This window comes from Gallus gallus, chromosome 1 (assembly GCF_016699485.2).
Source record: "Gallus gallus isolate bGalGal1 chromosome 1, bGalGal1.mat.broiler.GRCg7b, whole genome shotgun sequence".
Lineage (NCBI taxonomy): Eukaryota > Metazoa > Chordata > Aves > Galliformes > Phasianidae > Gallus > Gallus gallus.
Window position 1 is genome coordinate 1,006,134 of NC_052532.1, and position 26,925 is coordinate 1,033,058.

General features: G+C 52.3%; 2 protein-coding genes across 9 annotated transcripts; one reads left to right on the top strand and one right to left on the bottom strand.

Annotated features, from left to right (window-relative positions):
- The first annotated feature begins 48 nt into the window (after positions 1-48).
- GCC1 (GRIP and coiled-coil domain containing 1) lies at positions 49-4,949 on the top strand. Its single transcript, NM_001031589.2, has 2 exons — positions 49-1,301; positions 2,568-4,949. Exons 1-2 carry the CDS (start codon positions 255-257, stop codon positions 3,873-3,875), a joined length of 2,355 nt encoding a protein of 784 aa, NP_001026760.2. The 5' UTR covers positions 49-254; the 3' UTR covers positions 3,876-4,949.
- Positions 4,950-5,878: 929 nt separating this feature from the next.
- Positions 5,879-25,122, bottom strand: DENND6B (DENN domain containing 6B). Of its 8 annotated transcripts, XR_005841051.2 has the most exons (21): positions 24,966-25,122; positions 21,151-21,189; positions 21,016-21,058; positions 19,730-19,842; positions 18,543-18,623; positions 16,570-16,675; positions 15,920-15,999; positions 15,609-15,671; positions 14,752-14,807; positions 14,112-14,234; positions 13,639-13,734; positions 13,447-13,541; positions 12,824-12,889; positions 12,116-12,180; positions 11,584-11,673; positions 10,567-10,620; positions 10,086-10,195; positions 8,646-8,748; positions 8,296-8,371; positions 7,713-7,787; positions 5,879-7,460 (listed from the first exon to the last, which is right to left on the bottom strand). XR_005841051.2 is itself a non-coding variant. In XM_025152965.3 (20 exons), exons 1-20 carry the CDS (start codon positions 25,101-25,103, stop codon positions 7,338-7,340), a joined length of 1,719 nt encoding a protein of 572 aa, XP_025008733.2. In that variant the 5' UTR covers positions 25,104-25,122; the 3' UTR covers positions 5,879-7,337. The 8 variants fall into 8 exon arrangements, 6 of the variants coding, with proteins under 6 accessions (XP_025008733.2, XP_040506503.1, XP_046759092.1 ...); XM_025152965.3 differs by lacking the exon at positions 8,296-8,371; XM_040650569.2 differs by lacking the exons at positions 8,296-8,371; positions 24,966-25,122 and adding an exon at positions 21,987-22,134 and having other exon boundaries at positions 19,765-19,842.
- Between the last annotated feature and the right edge of the window lie 1,803 nt (positions 25,123-26,925).

Sequence of the window (26,925 nt, forward strand, 5' to 3'; positions counted from 1 at the left end):
TGGGCGCCGGCGGCGGGCGGAAGTAGTTACGCGAGGCGGAAGTAGGTCGTTGTGGTCTGCGCCTGCGCGCTGGGTGCCGGTGCCCGACCCGGTGGTACGGCCCAATGTCTGCGGCCTGCCGTGCCCCGGTCCGGGGGTAAGGCCCGAAACCTGCGGCCTGCCAGCCCCCGGCCCGGCCCTCCCCGACAGCGCAGCCCCTGGGCTCCCCCTCCTGCCCTGCGGTCACCCCCCGCCCCATCTCCCGTCACAGAGCCATGGAGAAGTTTGGCATGAACTTCGGAGGAGGCCCAAGTAAAAAAGAACTTCTGGAAACCATTGAATCGCAGAAGAAGCAGCTTCTGAACTACCAGGCTCGGCTGAAGGACGTGGTGATAGCCTACAAGAGCCTCATCAACGAGAAGGAAGCCTTGGAAGCCAGCTTGAAGGTGTTGTCCGCATCCCACGAGGCAGACGTTGGCCTGAGTGGCGCTCAGCCTGCGTGCGTGGCTGCCTCCAGCCCTTCCCTCGCCGATCCCGCCGACGATAAGAGCTCGGTTCACAGCGAGGACAGCACGGGGACGGCGACCAGTGCAGACACGACGGCCAGCTTGGCCAGCGCGAAGGGCGAGCAGGGCGCTGAGGATGATAAACCCGCAGCGGCTGCGGCCTCTCTTAAATCAGAAGAGGCGAATGGTTCGGAGGGCGGCGGCGGCGCGAGCAGCGGGGACGTGCCCTGCGCTGCCGGCGAGGCTGACAGGAGGGTCCTCCAGCTGAAGACCCAGCTGGCCACCCTGACCAGCGCTCTGTCGACGGTCACGCAGGAGAAGTCCCGGATGGAAGCCTCGTACCAAGCCGACAAGAAGAAGATGAAGCAGGACCTGGATGACGCTGTTAAAAAAGCGGAGGATGAGACCGACAGGTTGGAGACGGAGCTGAGGTCTGTGCAGGAGCAGCTCGCCGAGACCAAAGCCCGCCTGATCACGCAGCAGCACGACAGAGCGCAGGAGCAGAGCGACCACGCTGTTATGCTGCGTGAGCTGCAGAAGCTGCTGCAGAGCGAGAGGGCGTTGCGGCAGGACGCCGAGCTGAAGCTGGAGGAGACCAGGGAGGTTCTGGCCGGCCGGGTGTGCATGGCAGACCGCGCGGAGGGCTACGAGCTGCAGATCAAGCAGCTGAGCCAGGAGGTGGAGGACCTGAAGAGAGAGCTGCAGGCTGTTCAGGAGGAGAGAAAGAAGCCGGACCCCCGGGTACAGGACCTGCAGGAGGAGATGGCCAACCTTAAGAACCACTTCCAAGCGCAGCTGCTGCAGGAGATGAGGAAGGTAATTCCCTGGTTGAGCCCTAGAGCAGCCTGCTGTAGGGGGTACCGTGGCAGCAGCTGGAGCAGAGTTGGAAGCTGGAGGAGCCCAAATTCTCCCCCTCTGCCGCATGCCATGAAGTCTGAGAGATTTCAGATAGGAGAAAATACCAGAGCTTCATTTGATGGGATGATATTCCCTGAGGAAAATAAAAGCTGTTAGCGATGCAGTGTATAAATCAGTTAACCACGGGTGGGGAACGCTGGGTTTGGGAGCAGTCTTTGTGGGAGTTACGTGGTGAGCGTCCTCTGCAGCTTCAGTTGGTTCTGAGCAGCAGCTGGATTTGGCAGGAGAGACCAATGCTCTGACCCGCTGTGGCAACGAGCGTGCTCTCATCTCTGTAAATGCAATGCAAGGTACAGTTCGGTCTCTCTTAAAGGGAAATAAGTTCCACCTCCCCCTGGGTGGAACTGTCATCGGTGAGGCAGGTGGGCAATAAGGGCGGGCCTGAGGAAGCTGTGTGTCTCTGCAGGTTGTGGGGCAGAGGGCTGGAGGGCTTTGCTGCTGACCGCCGAGTTGGCAGCTGGAAGCACTCCAGCGTGGGATCCTCATTTCCCCAACAGCCTGGAACAAGTTTTCAGGTTTCTAATCTGAAGCCTCTAAGTAGCAGCTTTAGGGTGATGGCATGCGATCGACCGTGTTTTGGAAGTGATCTCCAGCAGCTTCTGTAGGACAGGGCTGAGGATGAGCTGATCCCAGCTGTGTTTTGGCTCACAGTGGGGACTGACGAGTGGTACGACCATTCCACGTGCCCTCTAGGCAGTCAGATCTCCATGGTGATGGACGCTGTGAGCTCCAGGTGTTTGCTGTAGCTACTCAGAAACCACTCAACTACGGTCGTATTGGTGCAACGGAGCGTAGCATTTAGGTAAATTGCAGTTAGGTGTAGGAAAGCTTTAGGGCACACGGACACGTTAAAAAATCCCACTGCAGATTGTGAGGTGAGTTTTCTGCTCCATGCCCTGTGCACGCCTCCAGCGATGCAGATAATGCTGCTAACAGCAGCTCTGTGGAGCAGGGAACAAATACAGAAATGCACTCAGCTTGTTTTATCTTTGAGTCTCTGTTTTAAAGATGGGCATGTGAGAGTGGGGAGGAAAGGGAAGTTGGAAAATTAGGGGAAAGGGTGTCCCTGTGCTTGCTTGGAGTTGTTTAGAGCAGAATGAAGGCCTGTGTAATTGCAGAGCTCCATGCTGGGGTGGTCTAACTGCTGCATCTCTTTGCTCACAGACTGCACAGGCGGAGGAGCAGCTCCGGCAGCACGCCCAGATGGAGGAGCAGCGCGTGGCCGACCTGGAAGGGCAGGTCTCTGAGGTGTCGGGGCTGCTGGGCACCTACGAGAAGGCCAAGCAGAAGGACCAAGTGGTCATCCAGAAGCTGAAGGACCGCATCGTGCAGCTGGACCAGGAGAACAAAACCCTGGCCATCGCAGCCTCCAGCCGATCCCCCGCTGATGTAAACGTGGAAGAAGGCAATCTGGATGTGAACGTTCTCAAGGATAAGATGGAGAAGCTGAAGAAGCTGCTGCAGGCGGCAGCAAAGAAGAGTCAGCCCACGCTGGACATCGAGAAGCTGTGTGAGTTGGAGCTGCCGAAGGGCACCGAGGCCGGGGATGGCGAGAAGGCCACAGCTTTGTACTATCAGCAGGAGCTGAAGCAGCTGAAGGAAGAGTTTGAAAGGTACAAGATGAGGGCACAAGTGGTTCTCAAGAACAAGTCAGCCAAAGATGGCAATCTGGCCAAAGAACTGGAGGAAGCTCAGGAGCAGCTGGCCGACCTGAAGGAGAAATATGTGGTGCTTCAGCTGTCCTCCGAGGAGGTGGAGAAGCAGCACCAGCTGGACATGGAAGCCAAGAGGCAAGAGTTCTGCCAGCTGCAGCAGCTGCACAGGCAGGAGCTGGAGCGCTGCCAGCTGGAATACAGGGAACGGGCACTGAAGCTGGAGGAGGAGATGCACAAGCAACGGGACCGAGCGCTGGCGGTGCTGGCCGAGAAGGACCAAGAACTGGAGCAGCTGAGATCTGTCGTGTTGCCTTACACCGGGCTCCAAGGTTCCAAGAACTACATGGCACCGGGGACTGACACTGCGAGCAGTGACCCCCCGGCCAATGGCTCCACAGAGATCCTCCCCCAGGCTCTCCACCTCTCCACCAATGCGGAGCCCACCTTCATCCTGTATGCGGAGCAGCTGGCCCGCAAGGAGGTGGAGATCGTAGCGCTGAGGAAGCAGAAGCACAAGCTGGAAATGCAGGTTCACCAGCTCCAGGAGAAAGTCTTGGTGGAGGAGGAGAGGCACCAGGAAGAGGTGTCAGCACTTCAGAGCGAAATCCAGAAGAATTTCAGAGATAAGAGCAGAGAGGGAGCCAACCTGGAGTACCTGAAAAACATCGTCTATAGGTTTTTGACGCTGCCAGATTCGCTCGGCCGCCAGCAGACTCTCACAGCCATATTGACTATTCTGCACTTCAGCCCAGAGGAGAAGCAGGCTGTCAGAAAGCAGTCGGCACACAGCAGCTGGTGGCTGTCGGGGAAGAGATGAGGCGGTCGTGGTTATATCTCACTGCCTGTGCCTGGGAACACCTTTCTGCTGAGCTCACCTGCCGTGCAGGGCAGCTCCTGTCCAGCAGCAGCAGAGCAGGGGAGCTCTCAGCACAGAGCCGTGCTTGAGCTGGTGCTGTCAGCACGGATTTAAAGCAGAATTGTGCCAACCCCTCCGGTAGGATCATATCACTCTCCTGCTCTGAGCTGGAAGTTGATTATTGTTAAAAAAAATGATCAGGTTGGGGCTCTCTTGGACAGACCAGGAACTCCCTCCCTGCTTCCCTGTGTTTCCCAGGGAGGATGCTCTGAGCCCTGTAGCTGCACGAGAGCGAGCAGTGCTTCCCCTCTGGTTCTTTTAGGGCACAGACCTCGGCTGCCAGACCCTGCAGAGATGGGGGAAGAATGAAGTCAGCACCGACTGCTCAGCTCAACTCTCAACTGATGTTTGGGAGTGTTGCTGAGCTGTAGGATGTTCTACAGCACCGCGGGAGCAAGGCACGGTCCTGAGGGGTGGAAGAAGCAGAGGTGAGGGGCAGAAGGTGGCAGCTCAGGGAGCAGCGTGCGCTCTGGTCTCACCAAAGTCTGTGGGATGCAGTTAGCACTGCTGATAGAACTTGAGGTTATTGCATCAGTTCATTGCAAGTCTGGGAGGAGGAGGAAGTCTTGGTGCACTGTGGCACAGCCAGCTGGCTCTGTGCTGCTCGGCCCTGACTCGGGGAAGACATCTGCACATGTGTTTTACACCAGGTTGTGAGGGCAAAGCCAGGTCTGTGTGTTGGGTGTGGACAGGCACTGTGGGAAGAGTCGGTGGGAACAGCAGAAGGGACAGCTCAGGCAGTGCTTCCTCAGCCAACAGGGAAAGGGGCAGCCCTGCAGCACAGGAGCTGCCAGAGGAGGGTCCTCATGCTGCTGTCAGCTCCTTGGAGCACTGACAGCACTGTTCCTCCCTCTGCACTCTCATAGCCCCCCCCTCCTGACTCCCCTCCATCTCTCGGCCTTTCCTACACACTTCTCCCTCTTTTCTCTCTTCATTCAGCCATCGCCCTCCAAAATAAACTTGAATACGTACACATTTGATGCCTAACTTGGCTGCTGTTTGGGGACCTGTGGTTTGAGTGGTGAGTAGGGTGCTAGGACAAGGTGGGGGGCGGGGGGGGGAGGAATGGCTGTAAGCTAAAAGAGAGAAGACTGAGGTTAGATGTGGGGAGAATCCTTCGTGCAGAGGCAGTGCAGCCCTAACACTGCTGCCCCATCCCTGGAGGTGCCTGAGGCCACAGATGGGGTCCTGAGCTAGGAGGACACCCAGCCTACAGCAGTGGGGCACGTGGGGCTCCTCAGCACCTGTGGTCGGGGAGTCACAGTAGCCACCAAACCAGGAATGAGCAAGGATTGAGTCATTTAACACACGGTACCAGCACCACCAAGAAACAGTGCTGGGGAGGATGGGGACGAGGGTCCCCTAAGATGCTCTGAAAGCGGGTGTGCAAATCTGGACCTCCAGCCAGGGCAGAGGGAAAAGGGCATGAGGTGATGGCAGGCAGAAGCTGTTAGGAAAGTGAAGATGGTAATTATGGGCAGCTGGTTGCAAGAAGTGTGATGACTGACCTCCTCGGGAGGAGCATAAAGCTGAAAACACAGTGTTGAGGGGAATAACGCTTGTGAACGTGAGGATATTTGTGCTGCTGCAGAGCAGGGTGAGGAGCTGGGACTGCCGAGCACCACAGGGTGCATGCTCACGCACTGCCCAGATTAACAAGCAGAGTAAATTCCATTTGGAGCTGCAATAGCTATTGCCATTCACACACCTGGAGCTCCGTAGGTGAAGGTCCGTGTGCAGGACACGGTGCCACACACAGGAGATCAGAGCTGTGCTGGTTCCACTTGGTGCAATCCCACAGAAACAGCCCCTGGAGGGGCAGAAGCACGTTGAGCTCCATGCACGAGCTCAGCATCTCTGCACAGATTCCTGAACGAATTCATCTCAGACCCAAAACCAAGAAACAGCTTGGCTCGATTTTTTTTTTTTTAACTATTATTTTCTACTATACATTAGTGCTTCAGTCCACCACAGTCACTGCAGAGCTATCACGGCAGCAACACACGCACCAACTATATACACAATATACACTGTACAGGGAGGGCTGCTGCTAAGGAGCGTGGCACAAACGCATTGCTACGGGGCGGTACGGCCGAGGCTCCTCGCTTTGCTGCTGCCAGGCTGAAGGCAGCAGGAATTGCAGCCCCACTGCCCCTCTGTGCTGCCCCAGCCGTGCTCTGGAGTGGGAGAACACAGGAAGGATTCCATCGCCTCCATCGCTTACTGACATTGCCCCAGCTCCGTGAGCTGAGGATGAAGAAGGCAGCAGCTCACTCCACGCAAGTGCTCAGCGCTGCCAACAGAGAGCTGCAGCAGCTCTGCATGGTCTGAGCGCTCACCTCTGCTCCTGGGTGGGAAGGAGTGCATCAGGCTGTCAGGCCCATCCTGAAAAGCATTCTGCAGGCACACCAGGGCGCTGGCCAAAGTGGCAGATGGTGGAATGCAGCGGCAGTAACGGTGAGACTGCCTGAATCAGATCCTCCACCGTGTTTTATCAGCAAGTGGGCTGACCGTGTTAGACATACCTTGCTGCCGAAGGCAGAGCTCCAACTCTACACGTTACCAGAGTGCACATACTCCCTTTTTCCAAGCAGAATAAATTCCAGCTGGAGATCAGCTCCTCTCCGCAGAGCTGCGTTCGCTGTTTGCCATTCGCACAGTGCACATCTGCCCTCTCTGGAGAGCTCTGCTCCTTGCAGATGCACCAGCCCCTTTTTCTCTCTCTCTCTCTCTCTCTCTCTCTTTACCCTGAAGAAAAACCAGCGTTCCACATCCAGCAATTCAGCCTCCCACTCCCATCACAGCTGAAGCTCTCGCTGCTATGAGTCAGGCTGCTGAATGGGCAGCAGTGGCAGAATGGGCAGTTCTTTTCCACATCATTTCTATGTGGGGAACTAGCATCCCTCTCATTACCAGCAGGAGCTGTCCTGAAAACAACTCCCTCATACAGGGCTCGTCCCACTTCCAGGCAGGATGACAGCATTGAAATTTTGAGAGCCCAAGCACTAGACAAAGATGGATGTGTATATATGGGCAAAACATGTTTTGCACAGCCTATCACATGCTGCTGAAAGCCTGGCTGCCGCTTTCTGACCTACTAACAGCCACACAGGAAACTGTTTTTCATTTACAGGCCCCTAAAATCCAGCTCCTTGCAGCAGGATGAGACAGAACAGCACACGTGGTTTCCCATTTCTGCTCCAGTTCTGATCTGCGTGCTCAGAAATCAAACAGGCTCCTGAGGAAGGTCCCGACGGGGCCGTGGTGGCTGGATCAGGGAAGAAGAAGTTTCCTTTCCAAGCGTGACTGCAGCTGCTCACAGCATGTGAGAGCCCTTCCTTCTGCAACAGTCCCTCAGTGTGCTCAGTGGTGGTGCAGCACCGCCTGCAGATCCTCAGGCAAGGAGTCAATGATGGTCTCAATGTAAAGGCCCACGCGCTGCAGGGTCTCCTCCTTCACAGGGAGGTGCTGGCACCTGGCTCTTACCTACAGGAAGGGAGAGGAGAGGAAATGAGGAGTCCTGAAACAGCTTCGTGTCCTCATTCTGCTATGCCGTTGGCTTTGAATTCTCTCATAGGCAACCTTCTGGGATTCACCACTGTCCCATTTGCCAGTCCTCCAAATGAAGGAGGAAGAACAAAGCTTTCTATGCGTCAGCTGCAATCTACACCCCTTGGTCACTCCCTGCCACGGTGATACAGGAAGGAATGAGTGCAGGAAGAGGGGAGGAAAACCTACCAGCTTCTCACGGAGTTTTAGCACCAGGTCTACAATCTCCACCTCTGATTTGTCCTTCATCCATGCCACGATGTTCTACAGAAAGAGAAGAACAGTTTCCTTCAGGGCCATTTCTTCTTTACAGAAACTTTTCTCAGAGACACCCCTAAGCGAAGCCTGAAATAAAAGTGAGGAGGAGGTTTCTCATCCTCTTTCATAACTCTGCTCACAGCACTTAAGCCTAAATGAGCAAGACAGAGCTCTCCCCACTTTTCTGCCCACGACAGCATCAAGCTCTTGCCTGCAAGAGAAGAATCAAGGAAAGATGCAGCAATATGCAGATGGTGCAGGGTTCCCCTCCTCCAGTCAGCACTCTGCATCTCATGCTGTGCTCAGAACTTACATCTATTTGCCAGAGTCAGGCCTGTTAAGAAAGGAGACAGCTTTGGCATTCCCACACCACGCTCGAGGACCTGCACGGCTAACCACTGAAGCAAGCACTGCAGCTGAAGGTGCACTGGGAGGGATGCCAGAGCTCCTGGGGCGATCCCTGCAGCAGCTCAGTTTGAGAAATTGCACCAGCGATCACTGCTAAAATTCCTACCTATTTTCAATAGGCATTAAGGGAGCCAGCAACAGATGACGTTTCCAGCCTGGGATTCTGTTGGCTTGGGAAGGGCCTGATGGATGAAAAATAGTTGACAGGAGCAGCCAGAGCGGGTTTGCACTGGCTAAGCAAGCGGGGTCGCTTGAATAACAGCACTTGTGGGGAACAAGGACACCTCTGCACCCAGGCACGAGGCAGCCCTGTGCTTCCCTTGGGCTCGAGGCACTGTCCCCACTCTGCCAGAGAACAGAGAGGCGTCAGCGAAACATCCAAGGAGTGTTCCCATCTTCCAGGTGTCAGGCCTGAGAATTCCAGCCCTGGTTTGAATACCTGCAGCTGGAACGTACCGCTTCACAGATGGCCTCCAAGTGAAGGGCTTCCAGCTTCTGGGTCATTTCCTTGTGCCTCTGACGGTACCAGCCATCAAAGTTGGGAGACCTGAAGAAACGCCTGCAGAAAGCAAGGTGACATTGAGAAAGGGGGCAGGAGGGATCCCAAGAAGTAAACACTGGCTCCGCATTTCCCTTCCCACTGCAGCAGATGCAGGCATTTTGATTTGGTGTCAACTGCTCATGAGCTAATAAGCTCTTCTCACATCTCCTCTTCCATCAGGCATTAGCACGATGCAAGCCGGCAGCCTCAGCAGATTGTCACCGACAGAGGGACAGTCCTGCCAGTCTCACACCTTCCTTTGCATCAGCTCAAGCCTGAGCCTGATTCAATAAGCACTGCCCTTTGCCCTTCTTATTTATCTACAACCACTTTTTTGGTGGATAACTAGGATGGTCCAACCACAGGAAGAAATTCACATTCCTCCGCAGTATCTCGCTTAATTCCCCTTCTTTCTTGACACTGAAAGCTGTCAGACACTTGCTGGCACTGACCCGAGCCCCAAATAATTGGTCTTTGCATCTCTCCCACATAAGCAAGGTATCACCTAGGTGATGACAAAAGATGTGCAATTCTTGCCTCTCCAGCATGGTGCAGCAATAAACCAGTTTTCACTGGGCTACACGGGGAAGCAGACAGGGCAGCATTACTCCTCCCTTCATCTCAGAGCGTTACAGAACTTCAGAACAAAACCAGTTCTCCTTTATGAAAGCTATGGGCACACTTTCCCACACACTATCCTAAATTCTACCCTAAAAAAAAAAGTCATCTTTTATGTCCAAACTGCCTTGCTGTTTTGCACTATGAGCAAAGCAGAACTGAATGCTGTACCAAAGTGTACAACTACTGCAGGATGAAGACCTACACGTCTTCCTGCTGCACCTGCCAAGGACCAGGCACTTCAAAAACAGACATTCCCTGGAAGAGAGTGAACGACACAGCTGACAGCAAAGCCATGTCCCCTCATTCCCCGTCAGTGAGGACCCAGGTGTTCTTCAGTTCTCCACCTTCAGGTTTGCAGGTCCTGAACCCAACTGGAGCTCCTCGTTTCAGAGACTACAAGAAAGACATGATTGATTTCCAGGCTGGATGTGACTCTGGGCAGCCTGGTCTGCTGGCTGGCGCCCCTGCCCATGGCAGGGGGGGTTGAAACTGGATGATCTTTGAGGTCCTTTTCAACCCAGGCCATTCTATGATTCCAAGACTCTATGATTTAACTCTGTGTTCTGCTCTTCCTGGCCAACACCAACCAATTCTTCACAGGAATGAGTTTTTCTTGTGACCGGTCTCTGTCCTGAAATCCCCTTTTTGCTCTCAATTCTAATTCAGGATGTGATGTTCATTATAAACTGCACCAGCTGTTAAGGAGATCGTGTATGTAAGGAAGGAACTCGTACCTGTAGAGACCCAACCAGTCACCCTTAAGGACACAGGTAAGCTGGGGACCAGCATGCTCTAGGGTCTTCATGAAATCATCTTGTCGGAAAGGACGAATCTGTGGGGGATTCTGTGCAATGGAAGGACCACATTACACACACCCAGAAGAAACCAGGGGAAATCAAGGTCTGTATCTGCAATACAGGGAGCTGCACAAGACAGATTCAAAACTATAACTAAAGAGACATTAACATCTTAACCAGCCTCGCTAGCAAAATTCAAATTAGATTCACAGTAGCCGAGCTTACTGCAAAACAGGAAGCATCTGTCCTCGTGTTTGTTTCAACTTTTTTTTTTTTTTTTTTTTTGGAAGGTGTAATAACCCTCTTCCTTTAATGAGGGAAGTTCACGCAGTGTACCAGAACACACAGTCAGCATATGGCAGAATCATACCCAATCCCCAGTCAAAAGAAAGCAGAAGAGACTGAAGGTTGAACTTACTTTCCATGGAGTAATGGCCCTCTGCAGAGGCATCAGGCTTGCAATATAGTGCTCCTAAAAACAAACAAGCAAACAGATGTTACAACAATCAAGGAGCCTCTTGCATGGTCACTGAGCATTATGGGCTTCCCCAGTGCATCACAATCCCTGGCCTCCTACACTCCCCTTTTCCTTTATAGCTGCATTTTTACGTGTGCCTAAGCACTCCAGCCTGCTTCCCACCAGGGGTTAGGTCACAAAACCACACGCTGCAAGAATCCTACACAGAACACAAGAAAAGGTCAGGTGGGAAGAACCATGTCTTGGGGCTGGAAGAGACCTCAAGGATCACCTAGTTCCACCTTTCCTGCCGCAGGCAGAAGGTGGCAAGAAGCCCTAAAATCCTAGAAGGAGATCTGTTGTCTCATTTACTACACCTTACGATGACGTAGAAGAGAAAGTAAAGGAGCCAGACACGTGCAACTGGATGGTTACCAATAAAGGGCTACCAGCTCCCCAAGGATCAGAAAGGCCCTGAAAGCAAGCACTGGTTACAGTGTGCCTCAGGGGAACAGTCGCCACGTGGACAACCTCCTGAGGTGCTCAGCAGGGACATCTTCACACTGACATAGGTTCAACTCTAGCATTAAGAGGAAGAGGAAGGTTTTGGGCTCACGTCTCTTCATCACTATTTATCTGCTTTGACTACCTGGGGGGAAAGAGCAAAGATCTGGCATTAGAATCAAATCACAGGGGTAACTATTTCTGCACTGCAGAAATGAACATTCCGCCTTCACACGCCATGTGCCGCATGCCCAACCTGCAGACTTTCATGCTGATGACTGAAATCCTCAATCAAGAGACATTTAGCTCCTTTCTATGGAGCAGAACATCTCCACAATGCCACGTCCTGAACCTAATACAGATGCTGAAATATAGGCGAATCAAAGAGGGCAAGTGCCAACTCGTCATTTCAGCAAGCATCCCACTCCCTCCCTTCTCCTTCACACCGCCCTGACAAGTCCCTGCCCAACTCACCAGGGGAATAATGAAGCTCTGGGTGAGCTCCAGGAGGTGCCGCCTCAGAAGGGCACTTTGGACTTCAGACGGGCGTTTCCGCTGGATGCCCTGCAAGCACAAGCAGGGCGTTCACAAAGATGCTGTTCTCTGGTATGCAGATAGACACAGGATCTGCAAACTCTGCAGCTAGAAGCAACCAGTCCTGAGCGTTCTGGAAGGTGCACTGCCCAAAATACATATTCTGCTCCGTGGTTAAAGACAACGCGTGTGTTTCATTACATAGAATCTGTTTCTTCAGACTCTTTGTTCAGAAAGGGTTGTCCTCACTTGGGCTGTTGTTTCTGCCAGTGTTTAATCTACGGTATCAAGTGAAGAACTTTAAAGCTGGCCTGAGAAACGCATTCAAGTGCACTTGACTAAATCATTACACACTTAAATCAAGCTAAAGATAAATCTGTTGCTTGTGGAGTTCAGTCTGCTCAGCTGAGCTGCCAGCAGAGTTTTCCCACAAACCTCACGCATGATGTGGAGCAGGGCTGGAGCTGCTCACCTTTAGCAACCTTTTTATCAGAGTTTTGTCTTTGTGAAGAAACGTTTTGTAAGAAGTGTAGATTCCTAGGTTGGAAAAGAAAGCGATGTTAGAAACCAACTTTTGCCCACAGATCCAGAGGAGGCACCATTACGTGGTGCGGGGTTCTGAAGTCTCTAGCACTGTCTGTGTCAGAGGGTTGATTATAAACATCATATAAAATTCATTACGAAAATTACAACGTTGCTAATGCAGCCAGTACTCACGGCAGCATCAAAGGACACTGCATTACTCTCTTATCCTACGTTTATGGTGAGATATACACTGTTATGGTGAGACACTGAGGTCGGCTCACGGCCAGGCCTGACACGAGCTGCTAGTGAACTGACAAGAGCTGCATCCAGCTAAGCAAGTTCCTTTGAGTTCCACCGCATCTTAAAAGCAGACACGATACATAAAAGCAAGAAAATTAGAGCCTGTTCCCCAACACCAGAATAATTAGCCTCAATTAATGTAAATTGTCTTTTTCAATCTCAGAACAAAGATGTACTGCTTTTCTTTATTAGCTGGGGGACGCCCTTACAGGGGGCCACGTAGCAGGTGGAGCATGAGGACACCAAGATGCCCACTTATTGTGATACGAAATGTGTGTAATGCTCATGTCTGCACTAAAATCCCCCGCCCCTGGAAGGGTAGATAGAATTAAACCTCGCTGACAAGAGGACGTACCTGGTTTTGTGTCTAGAGTTTTTAGTTTAGTTAGCTTCTTCACCTTGACTTGCTTGGGCAGGTCACCTGGGGAAGGACAGGAAAGAACTCGTTCAGGTTCTGATCTCCTCTCACAGCCACAGCACATGCAAGAGGTTGCACACTTGAGAATGTGTGTGCTACGCTTATATATCACAAATCACATCCTCTCCTAGCTCTGTCCTCACGTAAGCCTTCTCATGTGCCAACTTTCGTGCTGAAAGTTTGGACTGGGAACGTGTTCAGGAGGCACTGCAAAACAGCAGCACAACCACCACTGTGACTTCTCAGCCTGGAGCACAGCAGTTTTCTGCACTTCATAGAGTTTCCCTTTCTACCTCACTTTTCTTGCCTATGGAATTTTCTCTTTCCTACCCAGGAGGGACTCTCATTTTCTTAATGCCTTGTAAGAAAAACCCAGCTAGTTTTTCCTCTCAACCATCTGTCCTCACCAAGGTTCACGCTCACCTTGACCATCAGCTGCCTCAGCCCAGCCTTTGGTTTCTCAGCTCTCACAAGAATGTAGATGTGTGAAATGATGGCTACAACTCCCTGACAGCCCCAAAAAGGCACAGCTGCACAACAGGATGCAGTTCCAACCTTACCTGACATTTTGAGCTCCCCAACCCGAAGGATGTGCGGCCAGTGCTGGAGTGTTTTGATAAAGAAAGGGTTCGTGACTCCCACAACAATGTTTGGCCTGGAAAGAAGGGAAAGAGCAGAGAGCAACACTACCCTCAGGGTTTCCTCCAGGCACACAGCTGCAAGTGGGCAGCATGGGTCTGTCAGCTACTTACGGAGCTTGTGTCCTGGTGGTATATTCTTTAAATTCACTGTCATGGATAGTGAAATAGGGACGGTAGTCGCAGCAGTACCTCAGGGGAGCAAGGCAGCTGTAACAACAGACAGAATAGTTTGTGAAGCTTTGATGGCAACGAGGAATGTGTGCTTACAATGAGTTCATATCCAAGAGCAGTGTTTGGTCCTGCCAGAGGTAACGCTTTGAAGGAGCTCTCAGATAATTTTTGCTGGGGAGAGAAAGCTCCTCAGGGCCGTGACCCATCAGCAATCCCAACACCAGGGTCTCACTTTCACTCTTCTCTGCTGTTGGTGGAACACGAACAAGATCGTCTTGCTGTGCTAATTCTTCTCTTACGTACTTTCACAGGCAAACTAAACCTAACGCAACTGACCTCCCAGAAAAGCATATCTGGAAAAACTGCCAGATATTGTTACGATCATTATCTGTATCTGAAAATGAGGGCGTTACCTGGTGAGAGCCAGAACCATTTCAGAAGAAACTGTAGGGGATGGTGCCATCACAACAATTGGCTCTCCCAGTAGCATCAGCTCCCATAACATCTGGACGTGAATTAGCACTGGCTGGAAACACCTGTTAATGAAAGGAAGAATGACAAGTGGAGTTTTGAGAGGCGGTTCAGAAAAGACCAGACACTATTATCACATAACCAGATGTGCCTCTGGGCAATCGAAACATAAGACTGATTTATTGTATCCCACAACAGAACGTCACGTGTCTTTACACAAGCTACAGCTCAACCGTCTTATATAGGTGTACAGGAAATGCTTTGAGCCATGTAAAGCAATTGATTTCAGTATGTCCTCTCATCTCAGCAAAATAAAATGCACGGGGCTTACATACATGTAAGTATGTATGTATTAGGATAGTACCTACAGCGTTGAAAGATTTGGCTCAGATGCACAGGGTACACGCTTCAGTGCTTACGCTGATCACCAGCTGAGATCAAGAAAGGAAACTCTCCTCTAAGGAGAACATTGGTGGACGTGATAGAGATCCTCCCTCCATACCTATGACCTACAGGATGCTCTGACCAGGAAGGACACAAAGCAGATGGAGAGGAGAGGGCTGCAAGGACAGCGGCTCTTACCTGAAGAGATCCAGTTCGTGAATACTTGGGAGAACCAGCGGGGCTGGTAAGAGATTCTAAATGAAGAAAGAAAAAGAAAAAGAACAAACAAATCCGACTTTGTTGTTAAATGGAAGCATCCTGACTAAAATGTCACCTAAACTGATGCATCAAAACAGCTCCCTCCACAATAAGCCCAAAAATAAAAGAATGATATCAATGCTTGGAGATACGAGCCAGGAATAGACCTAGATTGGGCGTTCAAGGTTCAAATGAATTTCCTTTCTTAGATGAGAACTGAGAATCCCTTCTTTTCAAGGGCCTCCTCCATAACTACTCCTTTACTTTCTGGAGCTCCCCCGGCTGAAGGCAGAGCTCAAGATACAGACGTAGGCAATCAGGGCTGAAAATATGGCTACCAAAAGTTCAGAACTGTGTAAAAGACAGACAATAACATCATTCAGAGGAGAGAGGGGGAAAAAAATAAAAAGATGAGATGAACAGGAATCAAAATCAAAGCTGAACCAAAGCCGTAGAGATGTTCAAACTGCAAACACTACGAAAACAGCACGAAAGACTATGGCAGAGTTCCACAAAGACCTACCCACACACTCATTCTCAGGAAAGAAAGTGAACAAAAGCTGTGGAAACAATGCTCACGCATAACTTGAAGCACTGTGCAGAGTCCTGTTTTGAAAGACACGGACATGAGAGCATGAGGTTTGCACCAAATGGGTTACTCAAACTGAACTGATCCCACGCCAAAGTGGTTTCAAATGGGACAAGGCTCAAAGAGTTGCAGTTCTTCTACACCCTCCTTTCACAATAGTCCTTATTCTGCCCATCAGTGACTCGTGCCATGCCACGCTTCATCTCACCTCTTGATTGAACTGCTTCACTGGGCTTGATCCTGGCTTATCCACCCTGGATGGGATTCTCACCTAATTAAGAACAGGCAAATTAATCAGGGAGATGGAAAGAGCAGGCACACACGATGGACTTTCTTCCCTAATAACCACCCTCACGGAAAGCTTTCTCAATTTCCAGTTCTAATTGCACTGTGGTTATGAGTAAAGAAAAGAATCTAGAGCCAACAGCAACGTTAACATCCAGGAGGAAAGGGAATACACGTTCCCCTTCCCAGTTTGGCCCAGTCTGCTGCTGAGTATCGTTCATCAGCAGCACATACCTGAATGACAACCCCCATCACTGGGAGGTTCAGTGTCTGTCCTGGCACTGGAGGTGGCCACTGGTCAATCTCATTGCACACTGCAGGGATGCAGACAAAGAGAGCAGTTTAAACAGAAGGTCAGTGCGGCTAACTCAGCTGGCCCTGCGAGTTCTGCCCATTTATTATTGCTCACTCCTGGTTCACGTGTCCCCATGGCTAGCTGCAAACCAACCCCACATCAAAAAGCTGCTCAGGTTTAGGTCAGATGCCAGATTTATGCCTGCACCACTGCTCCCACTGCAGACCCAGAAGCACTGCACCGTCGACAAATCATGATTAAGCTGAACAGTGCAATGAAGGCCTTAACAGAGACGTTGCATTTGCAAACGTTTCCCCTCCTTGGGAATACATTGTATGCACAACTGACAGCATCGTCTATTAGGATTGTCAGACACTTCCCATTAATGCATCCTTCACAGCTGTTTATCATTTTGACAAGCCAGGCATTTGGATCAAAGTCTTTTCCCTGTTGGAATTTGTTTCAGAACGAATTAATTTGGAGCATTTCAGCTGTCTTTCAGGAACCCCCTGATAATACCACTGAAAGATTTCAATATGCAAACTGTCCCCCCCCCTCCTCCCCCCTTCCCCTCAATCCGATGGCTCACCTGCTTCCAGGCATGGCTCCAGTTTGTCAAAGTATTCCGGAGCAATCAGCTGAAGCAACGACTGGAACAAGTTCACATATGGAAGGCGTGACACCAGCACCAGAGACTGGGGGAAAAAGAAGGACATTAGGAGTCAGAGCCACTGTGCTGCGGCCATTTCTGGCACAGTGTATGCCTGTGCTGCTTCCTAGAGGGCTCTGCTTGAAAACCAGCATCAATAACATGAGGGAGCTCAAAAGCAGCACTATCCCTGGTGGAATTCCTCCCGGCTGAGCCTTCGAGGAGTTTCTTCATGAATAAGCACAGCTGACAGCTTCTAGAAGGGAGTCGCTGCAAGTGAGATGGCACAAGTTTGTGATCTAGCAAAAAAAAATAAGAATCAACTGTAGGAGAAAATAAATTGCCAATAGGTTCAAAGCTACCAAAATAACCAGAGCAGAGAGAGCGGTGCAAGAAGCAGACGGTCAAAACTGAAATTAGGCAGACAAACAAAATAAAGGAATGCTGAAGGAATGACAGCATCACTTGGGTTGGAAAAGACCTTTCAGATCAAACCCAACCATCCACGTGACACTGCAAGTCCAGATATCCAACCTCAATCTTCCCTCCTTCAACTTCAAACCATTTCCCCTTGTCCTGCTATTATCTGCCCTTTCAAAGAGTTGACTCCCCTGAAATTCTTCCTGATTTCCAATCTAAACCACCCTGGTGCAACACGGGGCTGTTGCAAAATAATGATGATGTGTTTCCAGCAATGATCTTTTTGGTCGTCGTTGCAGTGGCTTTTATTGCTTTTTATGAGATACATATGTATTTTACTTGTTGGGTTTTCTTTAAACACCTTTTCCACTTCAATCTCATTGGGTTATTCATCGCTACGCTGATTATTCTCCCACCCTAATGGTTACAGAATGCACTGTTTAGGATGCAGTGAGTATTTCAGCAATAGTCATCCAAACACCTTACATCTGAGCCACAGCTTTGCCACTCAAAATTAAGCAAGCCATCCAAACACGACAGTAAGTTTCACTGAGAAATTCTATGTGCCCCCTACTTCTGGAAGCCTGTAAGAGACCAAGTGCATTAGCCCACGTTAAGAAGCTTCCCCAGTTCAACAACTTTTAAAGCAATCCATCCCCTGCTTTACTGGAGATGTAGAATCTCGTTTCAATACTGAAGTGTCTCTTTGAGAGAAACTTCATGTCACTGCCTACAGACAGACAGAAAGCACAGAGGCCGGGACAAACGGATTCCCTACTGCAGGTGTTCAGAGTCCGTCTCTTCTGAGGTGAAAGATCACTCCTGGAAGAGTATTTCTATGGATCCACAGAGGAAACAGTGCATCTTCAGATCAAAGTACTTTCCCTCTCTGGGGAGAATCTGAAATCCCACTCTCTCGTGCAGTTACTACACCCATCTGCCTGAATAATTCCAAGCACTTTGCATACCTATACTGAAATAAAGGTTTAAATTCGTGTTATTTTTTTTTCCCATTGTCTGTGTGAAAGGAGTTTACGCTGAGAGATGAGGTTTGTGAGGTAACAGCAGCATCACTGCCACCAGCAAGAAGCAGTCAGCACGGCAGCAACCCATTCCCAGATGGCTGCTAGGGAGGAGAAAGATTAATAAGAGCAGGGTTGGGGTTTCATATCACAGACAGCACTAGCTGAGTATGTCCCCTCTCTGCCTGTAACACTAGAGCACATACTGAAGGAACTATTCCAGTACTTCAGGATCTCGTGATTCAGACAGCAGGTCACCACTCATGTGATTAACACACCATGGCAACCACATCCAGGTTTGTTTGGAATTACACTTTCCACATATTCCTCTTCTCCGTGACCTTTGCTGCTTCCTGCAGAAGCGCCGTGGGTGTCACGTAGGAAGTGGTGCTATTTTACAGCTATGGATAGGTGCCTTTTTACAGCTACGTATCAGTGGGGAGCAGCAAGCTATCTGGTTTCAGCACTCACCTTCTGAAAATAACCTCTCTTCATCGAGCTGTCCTTGACTTGCCTGAAGTATACGTAACCAAAGTAATGCGCCGACTCCCTCTGCAAGAGAAACGGTGCTGTTATGGAGAGCCCAAACACTGCCATCCACAAGCTCCCTCATTTCAAGCACTCTGTGCCTGTGGGGTTCCCACGGACAGCGAGGAGGAAGGAGAGTTGTCAGTGCCGGGCACAAAGATCATCCTTCAGTTCCCATTTGGAGGCACCGCCGGCACCACGGTTTAAGCCTTCGTCGTCCTTCAAACATTACTTTTTAACAACAGAATCCACTGTGTTGGCAATTTTTCTTTACTGCTTTTAGAGGCAGTATCTGTCATCCCGGTACTGCAAAGCAGTAAAGATGCACACAAGTTGAAAAATAAAAATAAAAATCCCTAAGGCAGAATTGAGGCAAAGAAATCCTCCTGCTCCTCCCGAGACCCACAACCCATTTCTTATTGCACATCACAAATGGACGCAGAAGCGTTGAGGTGTGAGCACTGCGAGCATCAGCTCCTGCGACAGAAAGGAGAAAGCAGAAGAGGATGAGCTGATCTGAAGGCCATCTGCTTCAGCAAAGGAAGCAACAGCGCTGAACGCATCCCTCCTTCTGCATGAAACGGGCAGAGAGCTCACAGCAGGACAACACACAGCTAAGGGACTGGTATCACTGCTGGGGTATGGCTAAAGCAGCCAGCACGCAGCAAGACAAAGCACAGACGTGGGACATGCCACTTTCCATATGTAGAGGCCCTATGCAAACAACTGCCCTCCCTCAAGCAAGCAGGTAAATATCTCTCCATGGACAAGGATGTTCTTGTCTTGCCTCACGGTAACGCGCACAGGCAGCCGTGCACCCTGCTGGATGTCACCTGGGTCCCACCATTTCTCCTTCCCCTCTGCACATATAGAGCCCCTGCTTTAACCTGGGCTCCTCCTGCTTCAGCTCCACCTCTCGGTGCAGCTGTGGCTCTCAGCACAGCCCTGCGCTCACATTACTGCAGGAGAAGCCCCTGAGCTCAACGCTTCCTTCTTTTCTGACCCTTCAAGGGAAAACAACCAAAGAAAAGGAGTGATTTTAAAGCAGTCGAGGGCGTATTTGGGTTTTAAACCCAACAGCACTACTGCTCGCTTTGTAGGGGTACGCAGAGCACCAAAAGACAACCGACCTGCAGTGTGAGGGGTGCTTCTCTGTTGTACTTGCCATCGTCCTCATAGTGAGTGGTCCTCTGTCCCCCAGACTGGCGCAGGCGGAAGCTGAACTGGGTGTCCCCCAGGCCACCTGGACAGAGAAGATCACGGATGCTCAGCGAGAAGTTCCAGAGAGGAGAAAGGAGGGAATTACCCCAATCGAAAGCACAAGGCAGGAAGAACAAGTGGCTGACCACAGGGAGCAGCATCACACCTCACCACGTCACTGCTGGGAAGTTTACAGCCATCCTGTGTAGCTGCAGCCACCACTTCACATCTTACACTGAAAAACCTTCAAGCAGCCTTAATTCAGGAGCACACAAACGCTGACTGAGCAGCAACCCCTTGCACAATGGCTCTAGCAAACGAGCTAGATGAGCACTGCAGCTGGGAACCTCCCAGGTTATACAGCATTGCTCACCAAGAACTCAGCAGCAAAGAAACAAAGGGCGTGAAAGCTCAGGAGTGGATAGGATGGGTGGGAGAGCTGAGGTCAAGCACTTACAAAGAGATCGGTTATGAGGAAGGAATTAAACACACCAGAGCTCTCTGAACAAAACCCAAGGCAAAGCAGACTGAGGTGCTGCAGAGGGCTAAGGGGCATCATTCCTTCCCACCACGGAAGTGCAAAGATTGCTGTGCCTGTTATAAAGATATTCCTGCTAGAAAATAATTGGCCTTCATCAAAGGAGCACTGAGTTTTCCCTAAGCCGTCAGAAACTCCTGAAAGGACATCCAAACCCATCAGAGCTAAGCTGGGCAAACAGCACTCAGGAGCCAGTCTGAAAGATACGGGTATTCGTGTGAATGAACACAACTCCTGCATCCCCTCCGGTTCATAAATACAACCTTTGGGAACGCCTGCTGCGAGAGCATCCCCTCCCCATCTACTCATTTCCGCTGAGCACTCAAACACAGAGATGCTGACAACGCAAACCTCAGGGAAAGATGCCCTTTCTGACTCTTTTTTAACGTATTATTCACATGGGTGAAGCACGAGCGTGCAAGACTTATCAGGAAAGCATCCTGCCCCCCCCCACGAGGTCACAGATCTACACCCAGAGAGCGATCAGAAGGACAATAAGCCTCAGTGTTCAGACCTCGGGGCTGGGTGCTGCTTGGTGCCACGCTGCTGGGAGACGCAGCCCATCGGTCGCTGCTGCAGCAGACGATGACTCACTCCTTCCGTCATCAACCCATTTCTCTCCTAACGGTGGTGATGGAGCAGCAGAGCCCGCAGGCAAGGCCAGCAGATGCTACCTACCTGAGTAGGAGTCGGGGAAGGACAAGTAGCAGATACTGGTCTTCTGCAAGGAGCCAAAAGCACAGAGTGAGCGAACCTCCACCGCTGCCGCGCGGTGCTTTTTTAACGAGAGAAGAGACAAAACCGAGTCCTCACCTCTTTCTCTGTTAACCTGAAGTCGTAAGGATACACCAACTGCAAAAGAGACGAGATTCAGCAAGTCAGTCACCGCAGGAGGGTCACTTTTTGCTTGGATTTTTCTGATTCTTGCTAGAAACTCACGTAACAATTCGCCAGAAACACCAAACGCTCTCAAAGGAGCGAGGAAAGCTGGCACTGTGAGCAATAAGGAGATGAGAAGACAAGCTCGGGGGGGACGGAGTAAGAACAGCTTTGAAAATGAAGCTCTGCATACGCACAGATGGGAAAATAACGTACCCTGCTCACACCGAGCGCCCACCAAGCCTGGCGTAAGGCACAGCATCTATCAGAGCACTTATTTAATGGCTCCGGGCGCCTGGCCGGCCAGAGATGCTGCTCACAGCAACTACAAATAGCAAACGATGGGCAGGAGAAGCTGGAGGGGATGCAGAGCTCAGTTTGAGCCTCGCTGATCTGAGAGCTGCTGTCAGAAAGACGAGGTTTACAGTGCATGGAGAGAGGCAGGCCTGGCAGCGCGTGCTTCGTCAGCATTCCGGTGACAGCTGAGCCACGCAGCACCCCGCTTATCATCCAGCACCTCAGATAAAGGGATCTCTGAGACTTTTGAAGCATCCAGCTGAAGATCCACGTAAACGCTGACTGCGCCATTCCCGCATTCGCTGTGACCCAATAAAAAGAGAGCTCAGCTCAGCTCAGGGGTGAGCACAGAGCTGCACGCAACCAACGCCCACAGCAACGCCCACCAGCAGAAAGGAGCAAGAAATATCACAGCAACAGCAGTCGTGGGCTGCACGTGGCACCTGGCCCAGGAGAGGAACCGTAATACTTACAGATCCGTGGAAGTGAACCACGCAGCCTTTGTAGCACTTACAGCACGGGGAGAGCGGGTGGCTTTAAAGCAGATGAGAAGCAAAGGAGACCCGGAGAACTGCAACCGCAGAGCTGTGCAGCTCGCAGGCAGCAGCTCTGCTCGAGGTCAGCGTGAGAGCATCTGGAGCTCAGAGAGCTCTGCTCAGCTGAGCACAGCTCTATAAATAGGGCGGGCACCCCGCCAGCGCGCTGCACACTCAGCCCCACCACTTCTCTGCTGATTCCTCGGCAAGGTCGCCTGGGCGGCCTCAGAGAGAGGCAGCAAACCAACCATTAAAAACTACGCCAATTAGCTTCGCTGAGAGAAGAGAGAGGAGATGATGCAGGAGCGAACTTATCCCACACGCGGCGGTGCTGAGGTTGGAGCTGGAGGAGGGCTGGAGCACGAAGGGCTGGAGCACGAAGGGATGCCTCACAGCTGCACTGCAGGAGCTGACACACTCTTCTGCACGCTTGCTTTTTGCATTAGATGGCCAAACGCTTCCTCGGGGCTGTGACTAATCTGAAGACTGCAGGGATGTCTGCTTTGTTCATTGCTGTATCGTAACGCAGACCTGCACGGTTGACGCTGACCCATCAGAAGCGCAGCAGCCTCGTGCTTTCTTTGTGCTGCTCGTGATCCAAACCTGAGCTCGAGAGTCCAGGTAGAATAGAACAGGTTGCCCGAGGAGGTTGTGGATGCCCCGGCCCTGGAGGCATTCAAGGCCAGGTTGGATGTGGCCCTGGGCAGCCTGGGCTGGTGTGAAATGTGGAGGTTGGTGGCCCTGCGTGTGGTGGGGGGGTTGGAGCTTCGTGATCCTTGAGGTCCCTTCCAACCCAAGCCATTCTGTGGTTCTGTTGTGGTGGTGTTTTTAGCTGAACATGGATGATTCTTTTCCATAGTGCTCCCCTTCCTCGTCCTGTTGTCTCAAATGGACTCTTAGAAGAAATGTGAAGCGGTGCAGGAGGCAGAATTGGTAACACTCAATTCCATAGAATATTAGAATCCTCAGAGCTGGAAGAGACCTCTGAGAGCCATCTGTTCCAACTCCCTGCAGTGCACAGGGACACCACAGCTCCATCAGGCTGCCCAGGGCCTGATCCAACCTGGCCTTGAAAGCCTTCAGGGATGGGGCATCCACCACATCTCTGGCCAACCTGTGCCAGTGCCTCACCACCCTCACTGTGAAAGGCTTTTTCCTTAGACCCAACCGAACTCTCTTCACGCTTGAAGCCATTTCCCCTTGTTCTCCCACCTCAGACCCTGCTCAAGAGTCTGTCCCCTCCCCTGAAGACGTTAAAGAGTATCAATCCCAGCACCGACCCCTGTGGGACACCGCTCATCACCGATCCCCATCCAGACGTTGAGCCACTGACCACCACTCTGTGGGCTCGACCCTGCAGCCAGTTCTTCATTTCTGCATTAGCCCATGTTTTCCTTTGTATAGCCTTCCTGTACTCTGTAATTACAGAGTACAGGAGCCAGGACTTGCTGATGTTCAGGCTGATGATTTATCTAAGCTGACAGATCACTGCGCAGGGCACAAGTCACGCGAGCTTAAGTCAGCTCATGGGAGCTGATAAACGGGAGGAGAACAGCTTTATACACGGGCAAAGAATGATAGGACGTGGGGGAATGGCTATAAACCACAAAAGGGGAGATTGGGGTCAGATGTGAAGGGAAATCCTTTCCCCAGAGGTGGCGCAGCCCTGGCACTGCTGTCCAGAGCTGTGGGTGCCCCATCCCTGGAGGTGCCTGAGGCTGTGGATGGGGCCCTGGGCAGCCTGAGATGGGGGTGGGCACCACGGTGGGACTGGGGGGGGCCCTTCCAGCCCAATCATTCTATGATTCTAAGACATCTCCACTCCTGAGATGTCCGGGTCCCCTGGTGATTACCACTGCGATGCCTGCCTCGTCACACACAGATTTACAGAGATGATGCAACCTCCAGTCAGCAAGTTTTCCCTTCCTTCTGCCTCGCTTTGCAGCGCGAGGTGCTGCAAACCGCTCCCAGCGCTCACAGCCTGTTGTTATAGACAGCACCTGGCCGCGGGAACAGCGGGAACCCACAAAACCACACCGGGCTCTGACAAGCTCTGACCTCAGCCAATATCATCCACAGCAACCTTCCCCTGCGGGCTCGGCCAGGACCAAGTCCCATGGGGCAGTGCCACGGAACCACTCCTCAAACCCAGAAACGTGCAGCCCAGAGCCCTAAGCATAGAACGGCCTCTTCACTGCTGCAGCCACAGCGTCCAGACCTGACCTAAACAACAGGGCAAAGGGATAAGCAGAAAGATAACGACGGCACCGGATGACTGGCAATGAATCCCACGCTATAGTGGTAGGCAGACAAGAAAACGGGTAAGAAAGCCCCTTTGTGGGCCTGCAGGCATTGAAGGTCAGGCTGGATGTGGCTGTGGGCAGCCTGGTTTGGTGGTCGGAGACCCTGCACATAGCAGGGGGTTGGAACTGATGATCACTGTGGTCCTTTTCAACCCAGGCCATTCTGCGATTCTATGAAGCATTAAAACACACCCATGAAGTAAAGGCTAACAATTATCCCATTATTATCACCGTGGTATCCACGCTCTTTCCAGGGTATGCCTGCTCTGACCCGACAGGGCAGAAGGCAGCGCATATTGGACTTCAGTCTGTAGCAGTTCCCATCTTCAGGCCTCGTGGAAACAAACACAGCCGAGTACGTCCACACAGAGCAGCGTCGGGCGGCACTCCCCACCCCTTCAGCAGCTTCAGAGCACAGAAAGGCCCCATCCATCCCTTGGGGAGCAGCAGCAGCTGCAGCAGCCCACTCCTTCCCGGCTCAGCCCTCAGCACCACTCCTCCCCCTCACGTTCCCCGGCCCTGAGGCCTTCAGCCGCCGACACCGCACGGCCCCCCTCTCTGCCCCTTCCCGCTCCCCGTACCCACTGCCCCCTCCTCCCCCCGAGCCCCGCACCTCCATGGCCTGGCCCAGCTCCAGGTCGAAAGTGACCACGCAGACGCAGTCCAACCAGGCGGAGAAGCGGGCCCACGGCAGCGGCGAGGCGGCGGCGGGCCGCCGGGGCCGGGGTTCGGCCCGGCACAGCGCGTCCATGGCAGCGCCCGCTCCGCCCGGCCCGGCCCGGCCCGGCCCCCTCAACTCCGCCCCGCCCCACCGCGCCGCGCCCCCTTGCGGTCTGGAGGACTCACGCCCAGCCCGGTCCCTCCGCGCCTACCATCGAGACGGCTTCGGCGGAGCAGAGCGGCCCGCGGCGGGGTGTCATGGCGGCCGTTACCATGGAGACGGCCTGCTGCCCCGCGGCCTGCCCTGCTGCCCGGGCTGGGAAGTGCTGGAGAGGGCCCAGCGAAGGGTGCAGAGATCGTAGAATCACAGAATGGCCTGGGTTGAAAAGGACTACAGTGATCAGCTCGTTCCAAGCCCCTGCTGTGCGCAGGGTCTCCAACCAGCAGACCAGAGCCACATCCAGCCTGGCCTTCAATGCCTCCAGGCATGGGGCATCCACAGCCTCCTTGGGCAACCTGTTCCAGTGCATCACCACCCTGTGTGTGTGAAAAACTGCCTCCTCATATCCAACCCAAACCTCCCCTATCCCAGTTTAAAACCATTCCCCCATGCCCTATCACTATCCACCCTGATAAACAGATGTACCACCTCCTGTTCATAGCCTCCCTTCAAATCCTGGAAGGCCGCGATGAGGCCTCCTCTTCTCCAAGCTCAAAGATCCCAGCCCTCGTCTGTCGTGCCTTTATGGCTGTTGGGTATCACCTTTATGAGGAGATAACAAGAGAGCTCGGATGCGTGCTGGCCTTGCACCGACCACCCATTCCTCTTTGGACGGAGGGTGCATCTTTCACTCTTCATCCAAGCCCTTCCGCCGTTGTTTTTACCCTTCTCAGGCACTGCGAGGGCTTCGGTTGCCCTTTCATTCGCAGCACGTTTCCTTCTGCATGGCAAAGCGGGAGCAGCACGCGTGAAATCAGCTCTGTGCTGCTTGGAGAACAGTTCCATCGCGGGGTGTCTGAGGGGAAGCCCTGGCGTTTGATCTCTGCTTCGATATCTGCTGCCCACGTGCGCAAGCCGAGGACGTCCCCCCGAGTATTATGGCTTTGATGCCGTCGAAACGCGGGGCTTTTACAATACGTTTCCTCAGCTTGATGTGAAAACAAAAGCACGGAGGGCTTTAAATGCTCTTCTGGCCCCTTTGCGAAGCCGCAAAGCAGCGTTTCCCCCATCGAAACGGGCTCCGTGCCGCACTCAGCAAAGCTGCTGTGAGTTACAGGCCCGTCACCACCGGCCTTTTAAGCTTCCCGACGCCGCTGGGCCATATTTGGGCAATGAAGGTCGCTCAGAACTTGAGAAGCCCTCAGATCCGATCCCTCTCCTCCCCAGCAGCTCCCCGGGCCTCGCAGGAGATGTTGTGCCGCGCAGGGCTGCCGTGTGGTTTCGTGCACGGCTCCTAAGCAACCCGAGTCAACACGGCGTGTCGCAACCTCCACCGCCGCGCGGTTGCCACACTTTCATCTATAATTATCTTTTGCATCAGAGCTCTCAAGGAGGGCCGGCCTGCCAGATTTTGCAGGGTATTTTGCATTCCGCTTCCATTCGCCTGCCTTTTTCACGTGCGCTGCCAGGCAGGGTGATATTCCCCAGGGAAAAGCAGAAGCGTGAATACCCCGCAGAGGGGAGGAACGTGCAAGGTGCTGTCGGCCAAGAAACGTCGGTGCCGCCGCTCTCGCTGCTGATTGCTGTTTATGTTCCGTGTCCTCCCGAGCTCTGTTGTTTGCACAGGGCCTTGTAACGCGCCCCAGAAGGCAGCCAGGTCTCATTGGAAGCGTTTGGGAAGCCTAACGCCTCAATTATGCCTAGGGGATAAAGAGGGAACCTCAGCAGACTTGGAAGGTGGGTGAATCTAATG